The sequence below is a fragment of the Spermophilus citellus genome (assembly GCF_964194105.1).
Source record: "Spermophilus citellus genome assembly, chromosome: 7".
Classification (NCBI taxonomy): Eukaryota; Metazoa; Chordata; class Mammalia; order Rodentia; family Sciuridae; genus Spermophilus; species Spermophilus citellus.
In genome coordinates, this window is record NC_138188.1 from 78,308,341 (window position 1) to 78,333,487 (window position 25,147).

General features: G+C 38.3%; 1 protein-coding gene across 8 annotated transcripts in view; it reads right to left on the reverse strand.

Moving 5' to 3' along the window:
• The window catches only part of MCF2L2 (MCF.2 cell line derived transforming sequence-like 2), a 247,921-nt gene that overhangs the window by 183,746 nt on the left and 39,028 nt on the right, over positions 1-25,147 (reverse strand). For all 8 annotated transcript variants that reach the window (XR_014022845.1, XM_081300602.1, XM_081300604.1 and 5 more), the window contains exon 3: positions 21,589-21,703. Coding sequence is in view for 7 of the 8 variants with exons in the window: in XM_081300602.1 (XP_081156728.1) it covers positions 21,589-21,703 (115 nt within the window). In the remaining variant the exon portion in view is untranslated. The remainder of the gene's footprint in view (positions 1-21,588; positions 21,704-25,147) is intronic.

Below are 25,147 nucleotides of genomic sequence, written 5' to 3' on the forward strand. Positions count from 1 at the left end.
GAGACAGAAAATAATTAAAATGATTCAAATGTATGATATCAAGGCCATGGTACTGTCATGTGTAACTAATTAAAACAAATTAAAAAATAATAAAAAATAAATAAATAAATTCCTTTTGGGGGGAATAAGAGTTGAAATCAACGAAACTGAAACAAAAAAAAAATTGAAAAAATTAGCAAAACAAAAAGTTGGTTCTTTGAAAAAATAAATAAAATTGACAGATCCTTAGCTACGCTAATGAAGAGAAGAGAAAAATCAGATTACTAACATGTGATGAAAAAGGTAATATCACAATGGACACTACAGAAATGTAGAAAATAATTAGAAATTATTTTTAAAACTTATACTCCAATAAAATAGAAGATATTGAAGGCTTCAACAAATTTCTTAAGTCATATGATTTGCCCAAATTGAATCAGGATGACATACACATTTAAACAGACCAATAACAAGTGATGAAATAGAAGATACCATTAGAAGCCTACCAAATAAGAAAAGCCCAGGACCGAATGGATACACAGCCAAGTTCTGCAAGACCTCCAAAGAAGAATAACCAGCACTCTTCAATTTACTTGTGAAATAGAAAAAGAGGGAGCACTTCCAAGCTCATTATATGAGGCCAATATCACTCTGATTCCAAAACCAGGCAAAGACACATCAAAGAAAGAAAACTTCAGACGAATATCTCTAATGAACCTGGATGCAAAAATTCTCAATAAAATTCTGGAAAATCAAATACAAAAACATATCAAAAAGATAGTACACCATAATCAAGTGGGATTCATCCCAGGGATGCAAAGTTGGTTCAACATATGAAAATCAATAAATGAATTCATCACATCAATAGACTCAAAGATAAGAATCATTTGATAATCTCAATAGACACATAAAAAGCATTTGACAAAATACAGCATCCCCTCATGTTCAAAACATTAGAAAAATTAGGGATAACAGGAACATATCTCAACATCATAAAGGCTATCTGTGCTAAGCCCCAGGCCAACATCATTCTAAATGGAGAAAAATTGAAGGCATTCCCTCTAAAAACTGGAACAAGACATGGATGCCCTCTTTCACCACTTGTATTTAGCAAAGTTCTTGAAACACTGGCCAGAGCAATTAGACAGATGAAAGAAATTAAAAGGATACTCATAGGAAAAGAAGGACTTAAATTAGCACTATTTGCTGACGATATGATTCTATATCTAGAAGACCCAAAAAGTTCCACCAGAAAACGTCTAGAACTAGTAAATGAATTCAGCAAAGTAGCAGCATACAAAGTCAACATCCATAGGGGCTGGGGTTGTAGCTCAGTGGTAGAACATTAACCTAGCATATGCAAGGACCTGGGTTCAATCCACAATATCACATATAAATAAATTAAATAAAGATATTGTGTCCAACTTCAACTAAAAAATAAACACTAAAAAATGAAGTCAACACGTATAAATCAAAGGAATTTATGTATATCAGTGACAAATCATCTGAAAGGGAAGTGAGGAAAACTTCCCCATTTATAATAGCCTCAAAAAAAAAAAAAAAAGACTTAGAACTCAACGAAAGATGTGAAAGATCTATACAATGAAAACTACAGAAACCTAAAGAAAGAAATCAAGAATACCTTAGAAGATGGAAAGATCTACCTTGCTTTTGGACAGGCAGAATGAATATTATCAAACTGACAAATACTACCAAGAACACTATAGAGATTTAATGCAATTCCAATCAAAACCCAAATGGCATTCCTCATAGAAATAAAAAAAGCACTCATGAAATTCATCTGAAAAAATAAGAGACCCAGAATAGCTAAAGCAATCCTTAACAGGAAGAGTGAAGCAGGTGGTATCACTATACCAGACCTTATACTATACTACAGAGCAATAGTAACAAAAACAGCATGGTACTGGCACCAAAACAGACTGGTAGACCAATGGTATAGAATAAAGAATATAGAGAATAACCCACAAAATTACAATTATCTTATACTAGAGAAAGTTGCCAAAAACAAACATTGAAGAAAAGAGAGACTCTTCAACTATTGGTGCTGGGAATACTGGAAATCCATATTCAAAAAAATGAAATTAAACTCCTATCTCTCACCATGCACAAAGCTCAACTCAAAGTGGATCATGGTCCAAGGAGTTAAACCAGAGACACTGTGTCTAATGGAAGAAAAAGTAGGGCCTAATCTTCATCATGTGGGATTAGGCCTCAACTTCCTTAATAAGACTCCTACAGAACAAGAATTAAAATCAAGAATCAATAAATGGGATGGATTCAAACTAAAAGCTTCTTCTCAGCAAGAAACAATGACTAAGGTGAATAGAGAGCCTACAAAATGGGAGCAAATCTTTACCACAAGCACATCAAATACAGCACTAATCTCTAGGATATATAAAGCACCCAAAAACCTTAACACCAAAAAAAAAAAAAAAAAAAAAAAAACAACAAACAAACAAATAACCCAATCCATAAGTGGGACAAGGAACTGAACAACACTTCTCAGAAGAGGATATACAATCAATAAACAAACATATGAAAAAGTGTTCAACATCTCTAGCAATTAGAGAAATGCAAATCAAAACTATTCTAGGATTTTCTCTCACTCCAGTAAGTATGGCAGCTATGAAGAATACAAACAATAATAAGTGTTGGCAAGGATGTGGGGGGAAAAGGCACACTCATACATTGCTGGTGGGACTGCAAATTGGTGTAGCCAATCTGGAAAGCAGTTTGGAGATTCCTTGGAAAACTGGGAATGGGACCCCCATTTGACCCATCTATCCCTCTCCTCGGTCCATACCCAAAGGACTTAAAAACAGCATACTATAGGGACACAGCCACATCAATGTTTGTAGCAGCACAATTCACAATAGCTAAACTGTGGAACCAACCTAGATGCCCTTCAGTAGATGCATGGATTAAAAAAATGTGGCATATATACACAATGGAATATTACCCAGCAATAAAAGAGAATAAAATCATGGCATTTGCAGGTAAATGGATGGTTGGAGAAGATAATGCTAAGTTAGCCAATCCCCAAAAAACAAATGCCCAATGTTTTCTCTGATATAAGGAGACTGATTCATGGTGGGGTAGGAAGGGGGAGCATGGGAGGAACAGATGAACTCTAGATAGGGCAGAGAGGTGGGAGGGGAAGAGAAGGAGCAGGGGGTTAGAAAGGATGGTGGAATGTGATAGACATCATTATCCAAAGTACATGCACAAAGACACAAATTGGTGTGAATATATTTTATATACAACCAGAGATATGAAAAATTGTGTTCTATATGTAATATCAATTGCAATGCATTCTGATGTCATATGTAAAAAAATCAATAAAAAACCATTTTAACATGTAGAGATTAAATTATATGCTTTTGAATGAGAAATGGGTCACAAAAAAAATCAGGGGAGAAATCGAAAATTTCTTAAAAACAAATAAGAGCTGAGATATAATAGATCAAAATCTCTGGGACAGCATGAAGGTAATTCTAAGAGGAAAGTTTTTAGCATTGAATGCTTACATTAAAAAAGAAAACACAAAAACTAGAAAGATCCCAAATAAATAATCTAGTGATACACCTCAAGGCCTTAGAAACACAAGAACAAATGAATTTCAAAATCAGAAAATAATTAAGATCACAGCCAATATTTAAAAAATTGAGAATTTTTTTTAAAAAGTACTAAAAAAGCAACAAAGAATAGATTCAAAGAGAGAATATCCAAGGCTACAAAACTAGAGATACAAAAGGAAGTGTCATCACAGACATTTCTGAAATCCAGAGAATCATTAGGGACTATTTTGAAAATTTATACTCAAACTAGAAAGAACAGAAGATATTAACAAATTTCTAGGTGTATATGACCTACCTAAATTGGGCCAAGAGGACAGAAAAAACCTAAACCAACCAACCAATACAAACAATGAAATGGAAGCAGCAATCAAAAACCTTCCAACAAAGAAATGCCCAGGTCCAGAAGGATTCTCAGCAGAGTTCTACCAGACCTTTAAAGAAGATCTAATGCCAATATTCCTCAAATTATAAGTGAAATAGAAAGGTGGGGAGAACACTTAAGTACATTGTTGGAAGCCACTATAACCCTGATACCAAAATCTGACAAAAACACATCAAGGAAAGAAAACATCAGACCAATATCCCTGATGACCACGGATGAAAAAATTCTTTTTTTTTTTTTTAAAGAGAGAGTGAGAGAGGAGAGAGAGTGAGAGAGAGAGAGAATTTTTTAATATTTATTTTTTAGTTCTCGGCGGACACAACATCTTTGTTGTTATGTGGTGCTGAGGATTGAACCCGGGCCGCATGCATGCCAGGCAAGCGCGCTACCGCTTGAGCCACATCCCCAGCCCGGAAAAATTCTTAATAAAATAAAATATTAGCAATCCACATTTAAAATATTAGCAATCCACATTAAAAAATATTAAGAAGATTTATGCCATGACCAAGTGGGTTTCATCCCAGGGATGCAAGGTTGGCTCAATATACACAAATCAATAAATGTAATTCACCGCATAAATAGAATCATGACAAGAATTGCATGATCATCTCAATAGATGAAGAAAAAGTCTTTGACAAAATCCAGCATTCATTCAAGTTTAAAAAGCTGAAGAAACTAAGAATAGAAGGAACTTACCTCTATATCATAAAGCCTAAATTCAACAAATCCAAAGCCAACACCATAGTGAGTGAAGAAAAATTGAAAACATGTTCCTCTAAAGTCAGAAGGAAAATAAGGATGTCTGCTTTTACCACTTCTATTCCACAATAGAAGATCCTTAGCTACGCTAATGAAGAGAAACTCTAGCCAGAGCAATCAAGCAAGAGAAAAAAAACTAAAGGGATACAAATAGAAAAAAAAAAGTCATCAAATTATCTATTTCCTGATGACATGCTTATACAAAGAAGACCCAAAAACTCCACCAGAAGATTTCTAGAGCTGATAAATTCATTAAAGTAGCAGGACAAATACCAACATACAAAAATCAATAGCTTTCCTATACTGCAATAATGAATCTGCTTTTCAGCAGATTCTGTTCATGACAACCTCAAAACAAAAACAAAAACTTGGTAATAAGTCTATCCAAGGAGGTGACAGATCTCTGCAATGAAAACTATAGAACATGGAAGAAAGGAACTGAAGATGACCTTAGAAGATGGAAAGAATTCTCCTGTTCTTGGATAGGCAGAGTTAATATTGTCAAAATGGCCATATTACCAAAAGCAATACACAGATTCACTGCAATCCAATGAATCAAAATACCAATAACATTCTTCACAGAACTAGAAAAAAAATCAATCCTAAAATTAATTTGGCAGAATAAAAGACCCAGAATAGACAAAATAATCCTGAGCAAGGACAGAAATGCTGGAGGCATCATATATCTGATCTCAAATTATACTACAGAGCTATAGTAACAAAAATAATATGGTATTGGCATCAAAACAAACATGAAGGCCAATGGAATAAAATAGAAGTGAGAGACAAATCTATATCCATATAGTCATCTGATATTAGACAGAAGTGTCATCCCCCAACCAATATATTGGAGAAGAGATAGCCTTTTAAACAAATGTCACTGGGAAAACTGGGTATTCATATGCAAAAGAAAGAAACTAGGTCCTGATCTCTCACCCTTCACAAAAGTCAACCCCAAGTAGAATAAAGGTCTAGAAATTATACCAGAAACTTTACAACTGCTAGAAGAAAATACAAGGTCAAATACCAATATACTGGCACTAACTTCCTTAACAAGACCCTTAAAAATCAAGAAATGAAACAAATCATATTCCCATATCTTTAAGTTTGCAAAACAACCTTCTAGATAACTTAATAAGGAAAAAGAGGATGGAGATTGAGAAAGGAGGAGAAGAGAGAGAAGAGGGTAGGAGAGGGAGGAGAGGGACCAAAGCACTGGTATACAAAATAAGAAATGGCAAGGGGAACTGAAAAACAAGAAATTCAAAATTCCCAAGAAAGTCCTTTGCAGACCTCTATGCAAATAAATTTGAAACTATAGACATAAATAATTTCCTTTAAAAAAAGTACTGTTTACCAAAATGGACCTCATCAGAAATGTAATGCTTGAACAGTTTCAATTTAGAGGAACGTCATCAAGGCCCAGAAGGTTTCACAGGGGAATTCTACCTGATCACCAGTGACCACAAAAAATTATTTCAGATCTTTAAAAAAATGAAAAAAAATAACTTTAAGATACTATTTATGAAGCATATATGAGATTGACATCTAAAACTAATATGGCAGAAAAAATAGAATTGTTAGTTCAAGGACATAATGGTAGAGAGATCCTATTTATAATAGCAACAAAAGATATAATACTTAAAATTAAACCTAACAATAAATGTACAAAACTATGCCAGGAAAAATTTTACACACTCCTGGAAGATGTAAAAGTGGATTTGAACAAACGGGAAGACATTTCTTCTTGATAGGGCAATTCTAACACCAGAAAGATATCACTCTTTCCCCCAGGTTAATATATAAATTTAACAATGACAAGATCAACAAGATGTTTCCTTCTTTCTTCTTTTTCTTTTTCTTCTTCTTTTTTTAAAATGGGACTGTACACAGAAAACAAGAAAGGACAATGAGGGAAACACTGGAAAACTAAAGCTTAAGGGGATGGGGAGGAGCCAATTAATCCTATCAGATATTAAACATAATTAAATCCTCTATAATTGAAATTACTCATGAATAGACAGACCAATTGACTCTCGAATCACTGAGGTAAGGATTTTTAAGTTAATGATGCTCCAGTAACTGAATAGCCATTTACAAAAAAATACATACACTCAGCATTATGCTTCATACCACACACAGAAATAACCAAGTGCACCAGAGCTAACTGCAGAAAAAGCAAGCACTCGAAGACACATGAAAGCATGGATGAACTACTGCACCACCTCAGTGTGGGAACTTTCTGACAATTACTCAAATTGCAGATGTAATCAAAGAAAAAAAATGACACATTTGATGACAAACATTTCACAGGACAAAATATATCCCTAAGCAAAGTAAAAGTGAGATAAAAATACATGTGACAGGCATCACAAACAACAGGTTGATGTCTGTAGCACATGAAGAGCTCAGAGAAAAATAAAGCTCAAAAAGGCAATCAAAACAGGTAAGAATATTGGGCTGTGGCTGTGGCTCAGTGGTAGAGCATCTGCCTCGCACTGTGAGGTACTGGGTTCAATCCTCAGCACCACATAAATAAATAAAGATTTTTTTAAAAAAAGCAAGAATATAAACAAATGACTATATATGAATATATATATATATTTTTATATATATACTAGACTGGATACCTGTGTGTGTGTGTGTGTGTGTGTGTGTGTGTGTGTGTGTATTGTTAGAGGAAAGAAATAACCAAAGAGAAAAAATATAATCTAAACCTAGAGAGAATTGAATCTGGGTTGAAGGCTTATGAGAAAGAAGGAAAAGGTTTGGAACTGCAAACTTATAAAGCATAAAAACAAAATTCTAAAAGCTTCCCATGGGAGAAAGAAACAGCTTATGTATGTAGGAATGAGACTCAGATCTTTGTGAGAACGATCCACCTTGTTATCAGTAACATCAGATGCTACCAGTCAATGGATCGGTGATATTTTACATAAAAATTTCCATACCAACCAGATTGCTGTCAAGTGTGAGGACAGAATGTAGCCTTTTTCAGACATTCAAGATCTTGTTAACTGCATCTTAACCATATGCCCTTTCTAAAAAAGAAATAAACTAAAAATATTTCAATAAAATGGAATAACAAAAGAAAGGACCTTACCAGAATGAATAAAAAAGCAATCCTAGGTGAACTGAAGTGTGTAAAGATAATTCAATCAGAAAGATGCTTGTGGTAATGCACTGGCCCCTTTAATAAATGTGTGGACTATCTGCAACAATGGTACAAATATCTTCCTTCCCCATTATTCTTGGGACTCCATAATGATAATAAATAATAAGTAGTAAAAACATATAATAACTAATAAATAAGTAAATAAGTACTGTAAGCTAACACACAGTAAAAGATCTAGTCTCTCTGGCTCACAGTCTTGGGACATTTTATTGACAATTCAGTAACTGGTATAGGGTATGTGCAGAGGTATCTACTTTCCATCCAAAACTTGATTTTTAAAAAAGCAACACTGCACAGTTTTATAGCTAATAATTCACTTAATATCTTTCTCAGTTTCATCTCAATTCCTCAGACCACCTCATCATCATAACTGCTCACATCTCATTCATAGGAGAGGAGGCTGATTGTAATGGAACATAGCTATTATGTTCATAACTGATAACGCCACTAAGACCAAATCCCAGATACTCACGATCATCAGCACCCACAAATTCAAGGAAAAGGTTGAGCTCTGAATTTCTAAAGAAGCCTAAATAAAACATGTCAGAAAGGGGAAAATAGGTTTCTATCCCAACAGGATGGGTGACTCAAAGGCAGGATGCGGTGAAGGTCTTCTAAACACAATGGCCTTCAAAATGAACAAAGAAAACTACCGTATGCACACAGGTTATTCTACTAGGAACACTAGGTGAAGACCCCAATCTCTTTCTGCTAAGACAGAAACCTAGCATATTACATTTGTTTCTGCCCTTTATACAATTTACTCAAATTCTCAGTTGCCAATGGCATTTATTCATTATAGACCCATGGGGTGCTCTCTAATTCAAGCCTCAGTCAGGTACTGAAGTCTGGCTTCTCAGGCATCCTTTCTGAGGCTGCTAAGCAAATCTACCCACTTTGGGCTATGCAGCAGCCCAACAAGACGACCCTCTCTAGACCTCTATCCTTAGTTCTCTAATGAATCAGTCTCCCCAACTTTTCAGAGTACAGTTTTACAGCCTGTCCCAGGAAAAAACATACTTCACCCTAGCCATTCAATCAAAGCAGCACTTTTGCCCATTAGTACTATTCAAAATGACTTTAAAACAGGGGCTTTTCCATGCGTTCATTATGGTAAGAGGCCCAAACTGGACTTACTTCTCTAGTGAGAATGGTTTCTAAAGCTAAGAAGGTGTTATAATCCCATGCAGTCTTTCAATACAAAGGAGCAAGTCTTAGTATAATTCACAGGTCAAATAGTAGCACTGCTTTCCTACCCTTTGCTAAAGAACAAATATCAGACCACATTCTAGGCCACCTGTCATAAAAGAGTGTGAGATTCATCCCAAAGATTATTCATCATACTTTATGTGGGGAAAACACATGAAGGAAAATTGTTCTAGCTTAAATAGGTCCTTGAACAGATTCATTATACAAAAAGTCCTTGTGAAATAGCAAATGTTATAGTTTGGATCTTAAATGTCCCCCAGAGGCCCATATGTCAGAGGCTCAGTCACTTGCCTAAGGCCTTATTGGGAGATGGTAGAATCTACAGGAGCTGAGACCTAGTGGAAGGAAGTTAGGTCACAGGGGTTGTGTCCTGGAAGGAGATATTGGACCCCTGGGCCTTTCCTCTTTCTTTCTCAGCTGTGAGGTGAAACCTCTTCTGTCTTCCATGTGCTCCCTGCCATGATGTACTGCTTTGCCAAAAGCCCAAAGCTACATGGTCAAGCAACTATGGACTGAAATCTCTGAAACAATGAGCCAAAATAAAGCCTTCCTCCTTATAAATGATTTACTTCTGGTATTTTGTCACAACAATAGAAATTTGAAATGGCCAATAATAAAATTAACAATGTGAAGAAATATGACTCTTGTACTGTCTAACAAAAGTAATTGACCTAATTCCTAATAATGAACTTAGAACTGTGAATAAAACAAGGACACTGAATAGAGAAAGAGCAATAAAAACCCATACTTAAATTATACTAATTCTGATTTGGGGACAAACAGATGTGATTTAAAATAGTTACTACTGCTGTGGTTCAGAATGTGTTTCCAATTTTTTCAAACAACCTGGCTACAGATGTAGCCCCAGGCCGCATGTTCTTCAGTGGCACTATCTTGCTTGTTAGTGAGCTTTTAGTTACTGTAACAAAATACCTGAGATAATCAACTTATAAGAAGAAAGGTTCACTTTGGTTCACAGTTGTAGAGGTTCCCCACATTCTCCACCACCCCACCTTATTCAGAAGCTAAGTCTGATTCCAAGTTTTCTTCTCCACACATTTTGAATGCCTGTTCCATATCATCACAGCTTCTCCTCTCCAAGCTCAATGAACCTCAACCTGGCTGTGCAGGGGAATAGCCTAAATCCAAAAAGCATGATTTAATTGCTCTGAATTCTGGTATGGGAATCTGGAGTTTTTTTTAAAAAAAAAAACCCAGGTGATCCTAACATGCAGCCAAAGTTGAGAACCATTGTCCTAGGATGACTTTGATAAGGGAGAGCCAGAAATATCAGTAAAATAAAACACGGTGAAACCATCAAAACCCAAATGAGGCCTCAATTCCACTCACCCAAACATGTAAAGGCAACAGATGCAACTGCAGGACTCCTGCTAGAGCTTCTCTCCCTCCTCCACCACGTCCCTCTCACCAGTACCCACCTTTCCTGTCACCCCTTTCAAGCCAGTCTTCTGGCCACCACCTTCCATTCTGCACCTATCCCCATGCAGACGTCCCTAGTTGTTCTCCCTGCCTCCTTGTCCTTGCTCCATCTGGCCCATTCTGAACAGCACCACCAAATCAGTCTGCTCACGGCTCCCTCCCTGGACCCTCCAAAGGCCTTTTCTTGCTCCTGTGCCTCAGTTCCTCAACTCGGTGGTAAAGGCCTTGCCCAATCTGTTCCCAGCTGTCTTCTTGGCTCTAATGTCTCACTCCTATGTAAGAAGGAGCCTCATCACTCTGTTCCAGTCAACTTTGGTGGGCTGTAATTCCCCCCCATAATGCTCTTCAAACTTCAAAATCCAAGGGAGACAGAAATACAAGGTAAGTCACTTGTCCCAGATTACAGTTAGTAAGCAGTAGGATTTAGATTTCTTCCCCTCACCCACTGGGGTTGAACCCAGGGGAGACTTAACCCTGAGCTATATATCCCCAGCCCTTTTAAGACAGTGTCTCACCAAGTTGTGGAGGCTGGCTTTAAACTTACAATCCTCCTGAACATAACAACATGGCGGCGGGCGCAGAGAGATCAAGTCTCTGACCTCTTCAGCTGTGCGGGCATAGGGAGTCGTAAACAATCTAAATTCTGTTTGCTCAGGATCACTAGGCAATGCTGAGCTGACGTGGATCTGGGGCGAACAGTCTGGGCCTCTCAGAACACACACTGAGCCCGGATCGGCTGAATTCAAGCTCCCGTTCGCCTGCTTCCCGCAGACAAACAGCTGTGACTCAGCACTAATCCATCCGGCTGAAACAACTGGTCAGCCCTTCTGATACTACGGAGGTAAATGCCAACCGAGCCTTCATAGATAGTGGCCACAGGTTTGAAATGGGGCTTGGGAGAGACAGTAAGGACCCACCCGTTGCATTGGTCACCTGGCAAAGGGAAACGAACTGTCGCCATTTGCAAGAGATACCACCATGGCAGAGAACTGACGTCACCAGACTGTGGCGGAGGAGATAACTTCATTGAAACCTGCGGTTACAGGTGTGTAATTCCCTAGCCTTCCCTCTCCACACATCGGGGAAACCTTACGGGCCCCTCCCAGCTCTCCCGTGAGCGCGATAGCCAGACCGAGGGAATCAGACGTGGCCCGGACCCGCGGCGGGGAACTCCCAGCTACCGCTCCCACCAGTGCTGACAACTGAGGTCTCTTGCACCAGCTACCGGGGGCGTGGCTACCGGAGGGCAAGTAAAATTCGCTAAGGATTCTCAGCCCCAAGCTCTACAAACTTAGGGTCTGAGGGAATGGCAAACAGGGAGAGTGTGCCCAGTCTTTCATGAAAACAGGGCTCCCGGGAGCAGCAGACCTGGCATGTAGCCAGTATTGTGGTGAGCGGCACGCGTGAGAGGGGCCTGGCTAGAGGAAAAGTGGGGAAGTGACTAGACACAAGAGGAGGCCCTAGGCACTCAGGATTGGAGACTCGCCCAGTCTGGGAGGAGGAGCTGCTGCACAGTGATTGGTTCCCGCATATTGACAGGAGAAACTTGGCCTGGTGGGCACAGCGCCACCTACTGGAAGAGAAGTTAATCAAACTCTAAGACTGCATTTATTAGTTTTTTCTCCTCTTCTTTTTTTTTGATTTGGGTTTTTTCTTTCATTTTCATTTTTCTTTCTTGTTTTTCAAATTTTTCTTTCAATTTTTTTAAAATTTTTTTATTCTAATTTTAATTTTTATTATTATTATTATTTTTAAAAAATTTTTTTCTTTTTTTATTTCCTATTTTTTTTCTTCTTTTGTCTTTTCTTTTCTTTTCAATTTACTTATTCCCCTTCCTTGAATTCTACCTGCTTACTCTCATTCTCTTTAGTGACTTCTTCCCTTCCCTTCTAATACCTTTCCTCCCAAGCATCAAATAAATGTATAGGAGTAAACAGTAACTCATCAGTCAAACTGAACAAGAAGTAACATGAGCAGCTTCAAAAAGCAAGGAAGAAAAGGAGTACAAACAATGCAGGACAGCCTAAATATTCAGGAGGACCTAGAGTCATCAGAAAAATGGTCATATAAAGAAATCAAGGAACACCTTAGACAGATGGAATGGAACCTTAAAGAGGATACAAGACAGCAAATTCAAGCAGCGAAAGAACACATTGAGAATGAATTACATAAACAGATAAAAGAAGAAGTTAAGCATCTTTATCAGGAGATAGAGATTATAAAAAATAATCAAACAATAATTCTAGAAATGAAGGAAACGATAAACCAAATTAAAAACAATCTCAAATCAATTGAGAGTATCACTAACAGAGTGGAGCAAGTAGAAGCCAGAACGTCAGATAATGAAGACAAAATATATCATTTTGAAAAGAGTCTAGCCAACTCAGAAAGGCTGGTAAAAAATCACGAGAAAAACATCCAAGAGTTATGGGATAACATAAAAAAACCAAACTTACGAGTCATCGGGATAGAAGAAGGTACAGAGATTCAAACCAAGGGAATGAGTAACCTGCTGAATGAAATAATTACAGAAAACTTTCCAGAAATAAAAAAGGAAACAGATATACAAATTGAAGATGCATACAGGACACCGAGCACACAAAATCACAGTAGACCAACGCCAAGACACATTGTTATGAAGATATCCAATATACAGAACAAAGAGAAAATATTAAAAGCTACAAGAGAAAGGAGGCAGATTACATTCAGGGGTAAACCAATAAGGTTAACAACGGATTTTTCATCACAGATACTGAAAGCAAGAAGATCATGGAACAATGTATTTCAAACACTGAAAGACAATGGATGCCAACCAAGAATTCTGTATCCAGAAAAATTAAGCTTCAGCTATGACAACGAAATAAAAATCTTTCATGATAAACAAAAATTAAAAGAATTTGCAGCCAGAAAACTAGCATTGCAAAGCATTTTGAGCAAAACACTACACAAGGAAGAAATGAAAAACAATAACCAAAACCGTCAGTGGGAAGTGCCTCGGTAAAGACAGAGGGCGAGGGGAAAGATAATCATGGAGAAACAAACTAAAATTTTTTTAAAAAAGGATAAATAACCAAACATGGCTGGAAGTACAAACCATATATCAATAGTAACTCTGAATGTTAATGGATTCAACTCTCCAATAAAGCGACATAAGCTGGTATCATGGATTAAAAAAACAAATCCAACAATATGCTGCCTCCAGGAGACACATCTGATTGGAAAAGACATACACAGGCTGAAGGTGAAAGGATGGGAAAACATATACCACGCACACGGTCCTCGTAAGCAAGCAGGAGTGGCCATCCTCATATCGAATAAAATCGACTTCAAGACTAAGTTAATCAAAAGGGATAAGGAAGGACATTATATACTGTTAAAAGGAACCATTCACCAACAAGACATAACAATTATCAATATTTATGCACCAAATAATGGTGCTGCGACATTCATAAAACAAATTCTCCTCAAGTTCAAGAATCAAATAGACCACAACACAATAATTATGGGTGACTTCAACACACCTCTCTCACCATTGGACAGATCCTCCAAACAAAAGTTGAATAAAGAAACTATAGAACTCAATACCACAATCAATAACCTAGACTTAACTGACATATATAAAATATATCAACCATCATCAAATGGATATACTTTTTTCTCAGCAGCACATGGATCCTTCTCAAAAATAGACCATATATTATGCCATAGGGCAACCCTCAGTAAATATAAAGGGGTGGAGATAATACCATGCATTTTATCTGATCATAATGGAATGAAACTGGAAATCAATGTTAAAAGAAGGAAGGAAAAATCCTACATCACATGGAAAATGAACAATATGTTACTGAATGATCAATGGGTTACAGAAGACATAAAGGAGGAAATCAAAAAATTCTTAGAGATAAATGAAAATACAGATACAACATATCAGAATCTATGGGATACAATGAAAGCAGTTTTAAGAGGGAAAGTCATCGCCTGGAGGTCATTCTTCAAAAAAAGGAAAAACCAACAAATAAATGAGCTCACACTTCATCTCAAAGCCCTAGAAAAGGAAGAGCAAAACAACAGCAAATGTAGCAGAAGGCAAGAATTAATTAAAATCAGAGCAGAAATCAGTGAAATTGAAACAAAAGAAACTATTGAAAACATTAACAAAACTAAAAGTTGGTTCTTCGAAAAAATAAATAAGATCGACAGACTTTTAGCCATGCTAACAAAGAGAAGAAGAGAGAGAACTCAAATTACTAACACACGGGATGAAAAAGGCAATATCACAACAGATGCTACAGAAATACAGAAGACAATTAGAAATTATTTTGAAAACCTATATTCCAATAAAATAGAAGATAGTGAAGACATTGATAAATTTCTTAAATCATATGATTTGCCCAGACTGAGTCAGGAGGATACACACAATTTGAACAGACCAATATCAATGGATGAAATTGAAGAAGCCATCAAAAGACTACCAACCAAGAAAAGCCCAGGACCGGATGGGTATACAGCGGAGTTTTACAAAACCTTTAAAGAAGAATTAATACCAATACTTTTCAAGTTATTTCAGGAAATAGAAAAAGAGGGAGCTCTTCCAAATTCATTCTATGAGGCCAACATCACCCTGATTCCGAAACCAGACAAAGACACCTCAAAGAAAGAAAACTACAGACCAATATCTCTAATGAACCTAGATGCAAAAATCCTCAATAAAATTCTGGCGAATCGGATACAAAGGCACATCAAAAAAATTGTGCACCATGATCAAGTAGGATTCATCCCTGGGATGCAAGGATGGTTCAACATATGGAAATCAATAAATGTTATTCACCACATCAATAGACTTAAAGATAAGAACCATATGATCATCTCAATAGACGCAGAGATAGCATTCGACAAAGTACAGCATCCCTTTATGTTCAAAACATTAGAAAAACTAGGGATAACAGGAACTTACCTTGACATTGTAAAAGTTATCTATGCTAAGCCTCAGGCTAGCATCATTCTGAATGGACAAAAGTTGAAGGCATTCCCTCTAAAATCTGGAACAAGACAGGGATGCCCTCTATCACCACTTCTATTTAATTTAGTCCTTGAAATACTAGCCAGAGCAATTAGACAGACAAAAGAAATTAAAGGCATAAAAATAGGAAAAGAAGAACTTAAATTATCACTATTTGCAGATGACATGATTCTATACCTAGAAGACCCAAAGGGTCTACAAAAAAACTACTAGAACTAATAAATGAATTCAGAAAAGTGGCAGGATATAAAATCAACACGCATAAATCAAGGGCATTTCTGTATATCAGTGACACAACTTCTGAAACGGAAATGAGGAAAAACACTCCATTCACAATATCCTCAAAAAAAAAATAAAATACTTGTGAATCAACCTAACAAAAGAGGTGAAAGATTTATACAATGAAAACTACAGAACTCTAAAGAGAGAAGTAGAAGAAGATCTTAGAAGATGGAAAAATATACCCTGTTCATGGATAGGCAGAACTAACATCATCAAAATGGCGATATTACCAAAAGTTCTCTATAGGTTTAATGCAATGCCAATCAAAATCCCAACAGCATTTCTTGTAGAAATAGATAAAGCAATCATGAAATTCATATGGAAAAATAAAAGACCCAGAATAGCAAAAGCAATTCTAAGCAGGAAGTGTGAATCAGGCGGTATAGCGATACCAGATTTCAAATTATATTACAGAGCAATAGTGACAAAAACACCATGGTACTGGTACCAGAATAGGCGGGTGGACCAATGGTATAGAATTGAGGACACAGAGACTAATCCACAAAGTTACAACTATCTTATATTTGATAAAGGGGCTAAAAGCATGCAATGGAGGAAGGATAGCATCTTCAACAAATGGTGTTGGGAAAACTGGAAATCCATATGCAACAAAATGAAACTGAATCCCTTTCTCTCGCCATGTACAAAAGTTAACTCAAAATGGATCAAGCAGCTTGATATCAAATCAGAGACTCTGCGTCTAATAGAAGAAAAAGTTGGCTCCGATCTACATATTGTGGGGTCGGGCTCAAAATTCCTTAATAGGACACCCATAGCACAAGAGTTAATAATAAGAATCAACAAATGGGACTTAATTAAACTGAAAAGTTTTTTCTCAGCAAGAGAAACAATAAGAGAGGTAAATAGGGAGCCTACATCCTGGGAACAAATTTTTACTCCTCACACTTCAGATAGAGCCCTAATATCCAGAGTATACAAAGAACTCAAAAAATTAGACAATAAGATAACAAATAACCCAATCAACAAATGAGCCAAGGACCTGAACAGACACTTCTCAGAGGAGGATATACAATCAATCAACAAGTACATGAAAAAATGCTCACCATCTCTAGCAGTCAAGGACATGCAAATCAAAACCACCCTAAGATACCACCTCACCCCAGTAAGATTGGCAGCCACTATGAAGTCAAACAACAACAAGTGCTGGCGAGGATGTGGAGAAAAGGGTACACTTGTACATTGCTGGTGGGACTGCAAATTGGTGCGGCCAATTTGGAAAGCAGTTTGGAGATTCCTGGGAAAGCTGCGAATGGAACCACCATTTGACCCAGCTATTGCCCTTCTCGGACTATTCCCTGAAGACCTTAAAAGAGCACACTACAGGGATACTGCCACATCGATGTTCACAGCAGCACAATTCACAATAGCTAGACTGTGGAATCAACCCAGATGCCCTTCAATAGATGAATGGATAAAAAAAATGTGGCATTTATACACCATGGAATATTACGCAGCACTAAAAAATGACAAAATCATGGAATTTGCAGGGAAATGGATGGCACTAGAGCAGATTATGCTTAGTGAAGCTAGCCAATCCCTAAAAAACAAATACCAAATGTCTTCTTTGATATAATGAGAGCAACTATGAACAGAGCAGGGAGGAAGAGCAGGAAGAAAAGATTAACATTAAACAGAGACATGAGATGGGAGGGAAAGGGAGAGAAAAGGGAAATTGCATGGAAATGAAGGGAGACCCTCATTGCTATACAAAATTACATATAAGAGGTTGTGAGGGGAACGGGAAAATAAACAAGGAGAGAAATGAATTACAGTAGATGGGGTAGAGAGAGAAGATGGGAGGGGAGGGGAGGGGGGGATAGTAGAGGATAGGAAAGGTAGCAGAATACAACAGTCACTAGTATGGCAATATGTAAAAATGTGGATGTGTAACCGACGTGATTCTGCAATCTGCATTTGGAGTAAAATTGGGAGCTCATAATCCACTTCAATCTAATGTATGAAATATGATATGTCAAGAGCTTTGTAATGTTGTGAACAACCAATAAAAAAAAAGAACAAAAAAAAAATAAACTTACAATCCTCCTGTCTCAACTCCTGCTCACTGAGATTACAGGAGTGCACCACATGCCCAGCCAGGATCTGGGTTTCAGTCCAGGTTTGGTCTGTATCCAAGCCTTTTAGACCCATTCTCTTTTTGGAATGTTGCCCTCTGTATCTACCTGTGGAGACCATTCCATCCTTCAAGGCCATTTCATTCCTGAAGTTTTCACTGTTTAAAGAGACTTTTTCTGTCTTCGGAATTTCTATCTTAAGAGATTTTTTCTGTCTTCTGAGTTTCTATACTACCTTAATTACAATTTTACAAAATATCATGACTACAAGGTTATGTGATGAGTTTCCTAAGGCTGAAGGCATTGTCTCATGGTCTTTTGGTTTTTTATAAAACCACGCATAGCTCTCCACACCCTGGGCATGAAATAGAGACCTGGTGAAGCCTTTCCACATTCTCCACGCCAGCCACAGTGGGAGATCCTTACTAACTTCAGGCACAGAGACCCTGTCCCTGCCCTGAGCACCTTGCCACTTTCCTATTCTATTGTATCAATTTTCCCATTCAATACCACGAGTCCTCTGCCAACTGCCTATAAAATATTTTGCAACCTGGGAAGGGCTCTGCCACCTGGTAACTAGGCAACCACCAGGAAGATGCAAATCATGATAAATAGGAGTCATAAAACCAAGGACAGCCGGTTTCATTCTCTGGAGCCTGAACCATAAAATGGAAATCAATGTTTGGGTCAAATTCTCCTTTCAGGCCTTCTTCCCTGTGTCTCTGCTTTATGTTGAAAGGAACAAGAGGTAGGGCCACAAGCAGGAGTGAGCAAAAGCCAGGAAAGGGACAGGGGCAAAACTGGTCTGATGGCTACTCTCTCAAGAGACAGCATTCTAGGAAATAATAGTCCTCGTTTACAAGAAATTATACAAGTAGCACAAAGCAGAAAAAAGAAGGGAGGCAAAAACAGTAGCCCCTTACTCGGTCACCTCTTCTACCGCTGCAAGGAGGCAGTTACAACCCTCCTTGCTTCTCTCTACCTGGGTTCAGATGGCACTAACATGCTGTCCTAGGCATGATTTGCAAAAGGTGGCAAGTACAAGATGAATTTTACCCATTCAGTTTAGCACTGGATATACCTAGGGAATTAGGAAAATTGGAGGGTGAGTCTAAAACAAACAGGAGAGTGGGGACCCCTTTCACCCAGTGCCCACATCGCTGGCCACTCTCATTCTTACTGCTCACATCAAAGGAGAAGTTGCTAACAGGATGAGTCATTGTCCTGAAATGTAACTGGGTCCAAGAGGAAGTCCAAGTTCAACTCCCTAAATCCCTGGGAGGTGAAGGCAGGAGTGAGGAGTCAGGGTGCCCCCTTTGACCATACAGCCAATGCCTTCTTTTTTTCTCTCTCCTTTTAAAAATTTGTTCTAATTAGTTATACATGACAGAAAAATGTATTTTGATTCATTGTACACAAATGGAGTGCAACTTTTTATTTCTCTGTTTGTACACAATGTGGAGTTGCACCATATGTACAGACATATATGTACCTAGATATCTCATTCTACCGTCTTTCCTACTCCCATCCCCTTTGCCCAATCTAAGTTCCTCCATTCTCCCCCTCACATACAACCATTATGGATCAGCATCCACTTATAAGGGAGAACATTCGGCCTTTGGTTTTTCAGAATTGGCTTACTTTGCTTAGCATGATATGCAAATGCCATAATTTCATTCTCTTTTAAAGCTTCTTTATCCATTCATCAGTTGAAGGGCTTCTAGGTTACTTCCACATTTTAGCTTTTGTGAATTGAGCTGCTATGAAACATCTAACGCCTTCTGTTTGGAATGAGTCATTGTCAAAGCTGGAAATCCCACCAACACTACTCCAGAAGCTATCATGTGTCAGACACTGTTCGAGGGCTGGAGATCAAACATGAAAACAAAGCAAAAAAGGCACTGATCCCACTCTTGAGAAGTTTACAGTCTCATGGGAGATGTAGAAATAATTTCCACTGACTACGGTGTTCTACAGGCAGAAGCTCAGATTCTGTGGAAATCAAGATAAAAGACTCTATGAGAGCAGAAATGAATCAGAAGAGACAAGCTCTGAAGAGATGAGGTCAGAGCTGAGGGCCATGAATGCGGAGGAGTCAGTATCTTGGGGGAGGGAGGGGGAGAGGGAGGGTGTTCCTCACTGTGAACCAAGGTGAGTGAAGCCCAGAAGCTATGTGACACCTTCTCTCCAAGCAACAAAGGATGTCCTCAAACACTCTATGTCTGCATTAATTCAGGGTGAAGGATGAAATGGTGAAATGCAATTTAAGTGTTGAACTTTGAAGAAGTATATTAAAAATAAACCCATCACCACTTCTGAAGAAGAAAGATGGATAAAAGAGAACAAAGAAAAAGCCATTTGAGAGTGGGTTTCATTAAATCAATCAACATTGCACTCTCCATGGTGGGATCAGACTCCAGATGGCCCTCCAGTCACAAAGCTGGTGTTTACCCCTAAATCATATATAAGGCAGATGGGAAGCCAGTGCAAGAGCACATACATGTCTGTTGTGTAAATTCTTAACAACCCTCATTAAGTAAGAGATGATGTCACAGGCAATAAATCCCAGGAGGGCAGGCCTTTCCTGGCCAGGCCAGCCATGCAGGACAGGGCACCCAATGCTATCTAGAATCAGGTCTTGGACCTCATTCCCAGCTGCGCCTCTGTGAAACGCAGCGATCAATATGAGCTCCTTCCCAACCCTCTCCCTTAAAGACTTGGGTACATGGGAGGCCCAAATGTGAGACCTGGGCAGGAAGAGGCAGAAGTAGCAGATGCCAGAAAACATTTCTGTCATGAACTGAGAGCAGTTTTTATCATTGTCTTTTTCGTTTCCTTGCTCTATGACTTAGTTTCATCATCAGACAATGACAGTGATCAATTCTGCCCTAATGCTCTTATTTAGGAAAGAAAAATTAAATAGCTCCTTGACATGGTTTGTGCTCCTTCAGCAATGGTCATGTGTCCCGGCAATGTGATCCAGAAAGCTAGAATAACCCTCGGCTGGAGTAGAGGGCCTGAATCCACCCAGGGAGCATGGGCGGATTCATCAGTTTTTCATTCATTCTACAGTAGTTTTAAGGACTGCCCACAGGCAGCACAGTCAACACTAATACCTGTTCACTTTTCTTTTTCTTTCTTTCTTTTCTGTTTCTCTTTTTATTCTCTTCCTTCCTTCCTTCCTTCCTTTCTTTTTCTCTCCTTCCTTCCTTCCTTCCTTCCTTCCTTCCTTCCTTCCTTCCTTCCTTCCTTCCTTTGTGTGTGTGTGTGCCAGGGATTGAACCCAGGAGCACTTAACCTCTGATCCACAACCCCAGCCCTTTTTATAATTTAATTTAGAGATAGGGTCTTTCTAAGGTGCTTAGGGCCTCGCTAAATTGCTGAGGCTGGCTTTGAACTGTGATCCTCCTGCCTCAGTCTCCCAAGCCACTGGGATTACACACATGCACCACTGTGCCCCACTTGCCAATATTTTCTAATTTCCTTCCACATTTGTTGTTCCTAATTGATGGGCCAGAGATATTGGCCTAGTTACATGCCAATGCAAACTGTGCTGTTGGAAGGCTCCACCTCATTCCAGGCCTGCCACATGACAAATGTGGAGCAAGGCCCATGACTGAGAAAGTAGCAGAACACCATATTCAGCTCACCTGGGGATGCTAGTCAGGTAGGTCATGACATTCAGGAAGTCCTCCTCTGGGATGTGTTTAAACCCCACAAACTCTGGAAAAGTGATGATGGGGGCACCATCCTTCCCTCGGCCTCCTGCAACAAAAATGAGTGGTCAAAACATTAGCAAAATGTGTTCATGTCACTCCTCTGCAAGTCAGAGACATCATATCAAATCAGGAGAGATAATGTTGGCCTCCCCCTTTCTACCTATGTTATTTCAGACTGGAATTTGGAAGAAATTAACACTGAACTATTTTTTGGGGGGGTGGTTCAGGAATTGAACCCAGGGTTACTTAGCCACTGAGCCACATCCCCAGCCCTTTTTTATATTTTACTTTGAGACAGAGTCTTGCTGAGTTGCTTTGGGTCTCGATAAGTTGCTGAGGCTGGCTTTGAACTTGCAATCCTCTTGCCTTAGCCTCTCAAGCTGCTGGGATTATAGGTGTGCACTACCAGGCCTGGCAACACTGAACTATTTTAAGTAGGTCTCTCTTCCCCGTCATGCTTGCTCAGCAGCACCATAAGAATTCAACTTGAATCCTTTGAAGATACTATATGTAGAAAAGGTAATATTGATGATGTAGAACAGGGAATAATGCCAACACGAATACATCAAACTGCTCTTCATTTTTATAGCCAGTGAATATCAAAGGTAATATTGCTTGGTGGTTAACAGAACTCTAAAATCGGACAGCCTAGCTCAAATCCTACTTTGCCACTTAATTACTATATGATTTTGAACAAGACACATACATACGTTGCTCTCTATGGATACTTGTTCCATGTAAACTTCCTATATACATCCCAAATATATTGTTCCTATTATATGTGTTTAGGAAGCTTCTGATATAGGTCTAAGTAATATAAGTGTAAACACAAATGAAAAGTGCCTTAGTAGAGTGCTTATTACACATTAGTGCTCAATGAATGGTGACTTGTTGGAACTCTTATTATCATCATCATTATTATTATAAGGAGGAAATAAGCATCCATGCTTGAAGAACTTGTAAATAAGGATATAAGACATCCCTATGAGAACAAAATTATAGAAATTGACATCTAATTCAGCCGTGCAGACACTACCAGGTTAAACTAAATAGATTGTATTCCTGATCTCCTTGCAGCTACATGCGGCCACATGACCAGGTTCTGGCCTCATAGTTCCCAAACTGTGTGGCAGGTACCTCAGAAACCATAATGAACTCACAGGAACACCATGAATACAGAAGAGGGAAAGTCAGAGAAGCAGAGACCATGTTCTGCCAATACAATTCTAAGGAGAGCAGGGTGGAGACCTCACCATGAGGATCCAAGCCACATGGCCAACCTCATTGATGGCACCCAGGTACCATCATCCATCCCACTCTCCTGCAGTCTCTCTCGCCTGCTCAGCACCTTCTACTTATAATATGACTTCTCAGGTAAATGTGTGTGAAGAGGAGTGTGCTGCCTGGCAAAGCAGAAGTCAGCAGTGTGATTTTTCTACCTGAGTCTCTTGTAGATGTTACGGATGTGGCTCTCAGAAACCAGTCACTAGGGATGGAGGTCACTTTGACATCCTTGTCATCCAAGGAAGGCACCTTGACATCGTGTGAGATTTGTCTGGCATCCTTTTCCAGGAGGTACCTCTTCGTTATTCCCATATGTTTATTTAAACCTCCCAAAGCAAAGCCTGGGATTACATGTTTGTAGAGGCTTCACAAAAACACTGAACTACCTCACTACACTGACAGAATAGGATGTCATCAGCTTTTACTTAACTATTCTTCCTATTGGCAGTTTCACAACTAAGGAAGTTTCAAAGGCATGAGAGTTTAAGAGCATTTGTATCTCTAGTATGGCTAAATGTAGATGCACTTTAATACTGCACTAAACCAAACAAACTAAAATATTCATTAGGATGTGATTCAATTGTGCTATTTAATTTTCCTCCTCCTCCTCCCCCTCCCCCTCCCCCTCCTCCTCCTCCTCCTTCTTCTTCTTCTGGTGCTGGGGAAGAACCCAGGGCCTCACAAATACCAGGCAACTGCTCTGCTACTGAGCTGCATCCCTAGCTCTTTCATAGTTTCTAAACATTTTATAATTGGCTGAAATAAAGCTTTTTCCACCTAAATGGTGAAAGGTAGGTGGAGTTTTCTTCTTCTGAACACCAGAGAAGCCCCTGATTAATTGTGAACACCTACTTGCTATTGAACACTCATTTGAAGAGGCTCCGGCACTCAGGAAACAAAATCGAGCCTACACAGAAGCCCTGACCACCAAACAAAGCATTTAGTGCCACCTTGCGAGAAAACGTGGTAATGCAAGGGGAGAAAAAGACTAGCACATGCCTGGGGATGGATGGCAATAGGGTACCATTGGCAAAGAAGATCTCTAAAGGAAGGAATTTTATGGATTAAAAAAAAATGTGGCACATATACTCGATGGAATTTTACTAAGAAATAAAAGAGAATAAAATCATGGCATCTGCAGATAAATGGGTGGTATTGGAGAAGATAATGCTAAGTGAAGTTAGCCAATCCCCAAAAAACAAATGCTGAATGTTTTCTCTGATATAAGGAGGCTGACTCATAGTGGGGTATGGAGGGGGAGCATGGGAGGTATAGATGAATTCTAGATAGGGCAGAGGGGTGGGAGGGAAAGGGAGAGAGCAGGGGATTAGAAAAGATGGTGGAATGTGATAGACATTATTACCCAAAGTATACATATGAAGACACAAATTGGTGTCAACATACTTTATATACAACCAGAGATAAGAAAATTGTGCTGTATAAGTGAAATAAAAATTGTAATGCATTCCGCTGTAATTTATTTTTAAAAACAATAAAAAAGAGAAAAAACAAAAAATAAAATAAAAAAGGAAGGAATTTTATGGGCAATTTTGGAGCATGTTTTATGTTTATTAAGATGAAAAAAGTCAGGATTTCAGGCTAATAATGAGCAAGAAATTTCCCTTCATCTTGGAAGTTTACTATAAATCCATTGGATGGTCTGGAATATATGGAGCAAGATCAAATAAACGGTTGGACAGCAAAAAAATAAGACCAGTCATCGTGTTCAGCCTTCCATAAGCCTTTTGAGACCTTTGAGAGGAGAAGAAAGATGAATATATCACACCATAGACTCTGAACTACCACAGAACATCCTATCCAATGACAGGAACTTCAGATCTGGTTGCAGATCAGAATTCTCCCTTAAGAGAAATACCATAGGATCAGACGAGATTAAAATTCCAGAATTGATGTGGATGGGCTTTGGAATATTTAAATAATAATATTTAAAACATAAATTTTAATTTAGAGTTTTGATTTTTTAGACTATGAAAATGTTGATGGAGGGATGTTCATTTTAATTTTGGGGTATACTACTGAATAAAGAGATTCACATTAAAAGCTTACATATTTTTTAAAAGCCTACAATTTTAAATCTATTTTGAAAATAGCTAAAATATCAAAAGACTTATTTTTAATTAATTTATAAGTTAATGCTTATTTTATTAATTTAAATGTATCCAATACTAGTTAAAATGCATATTAA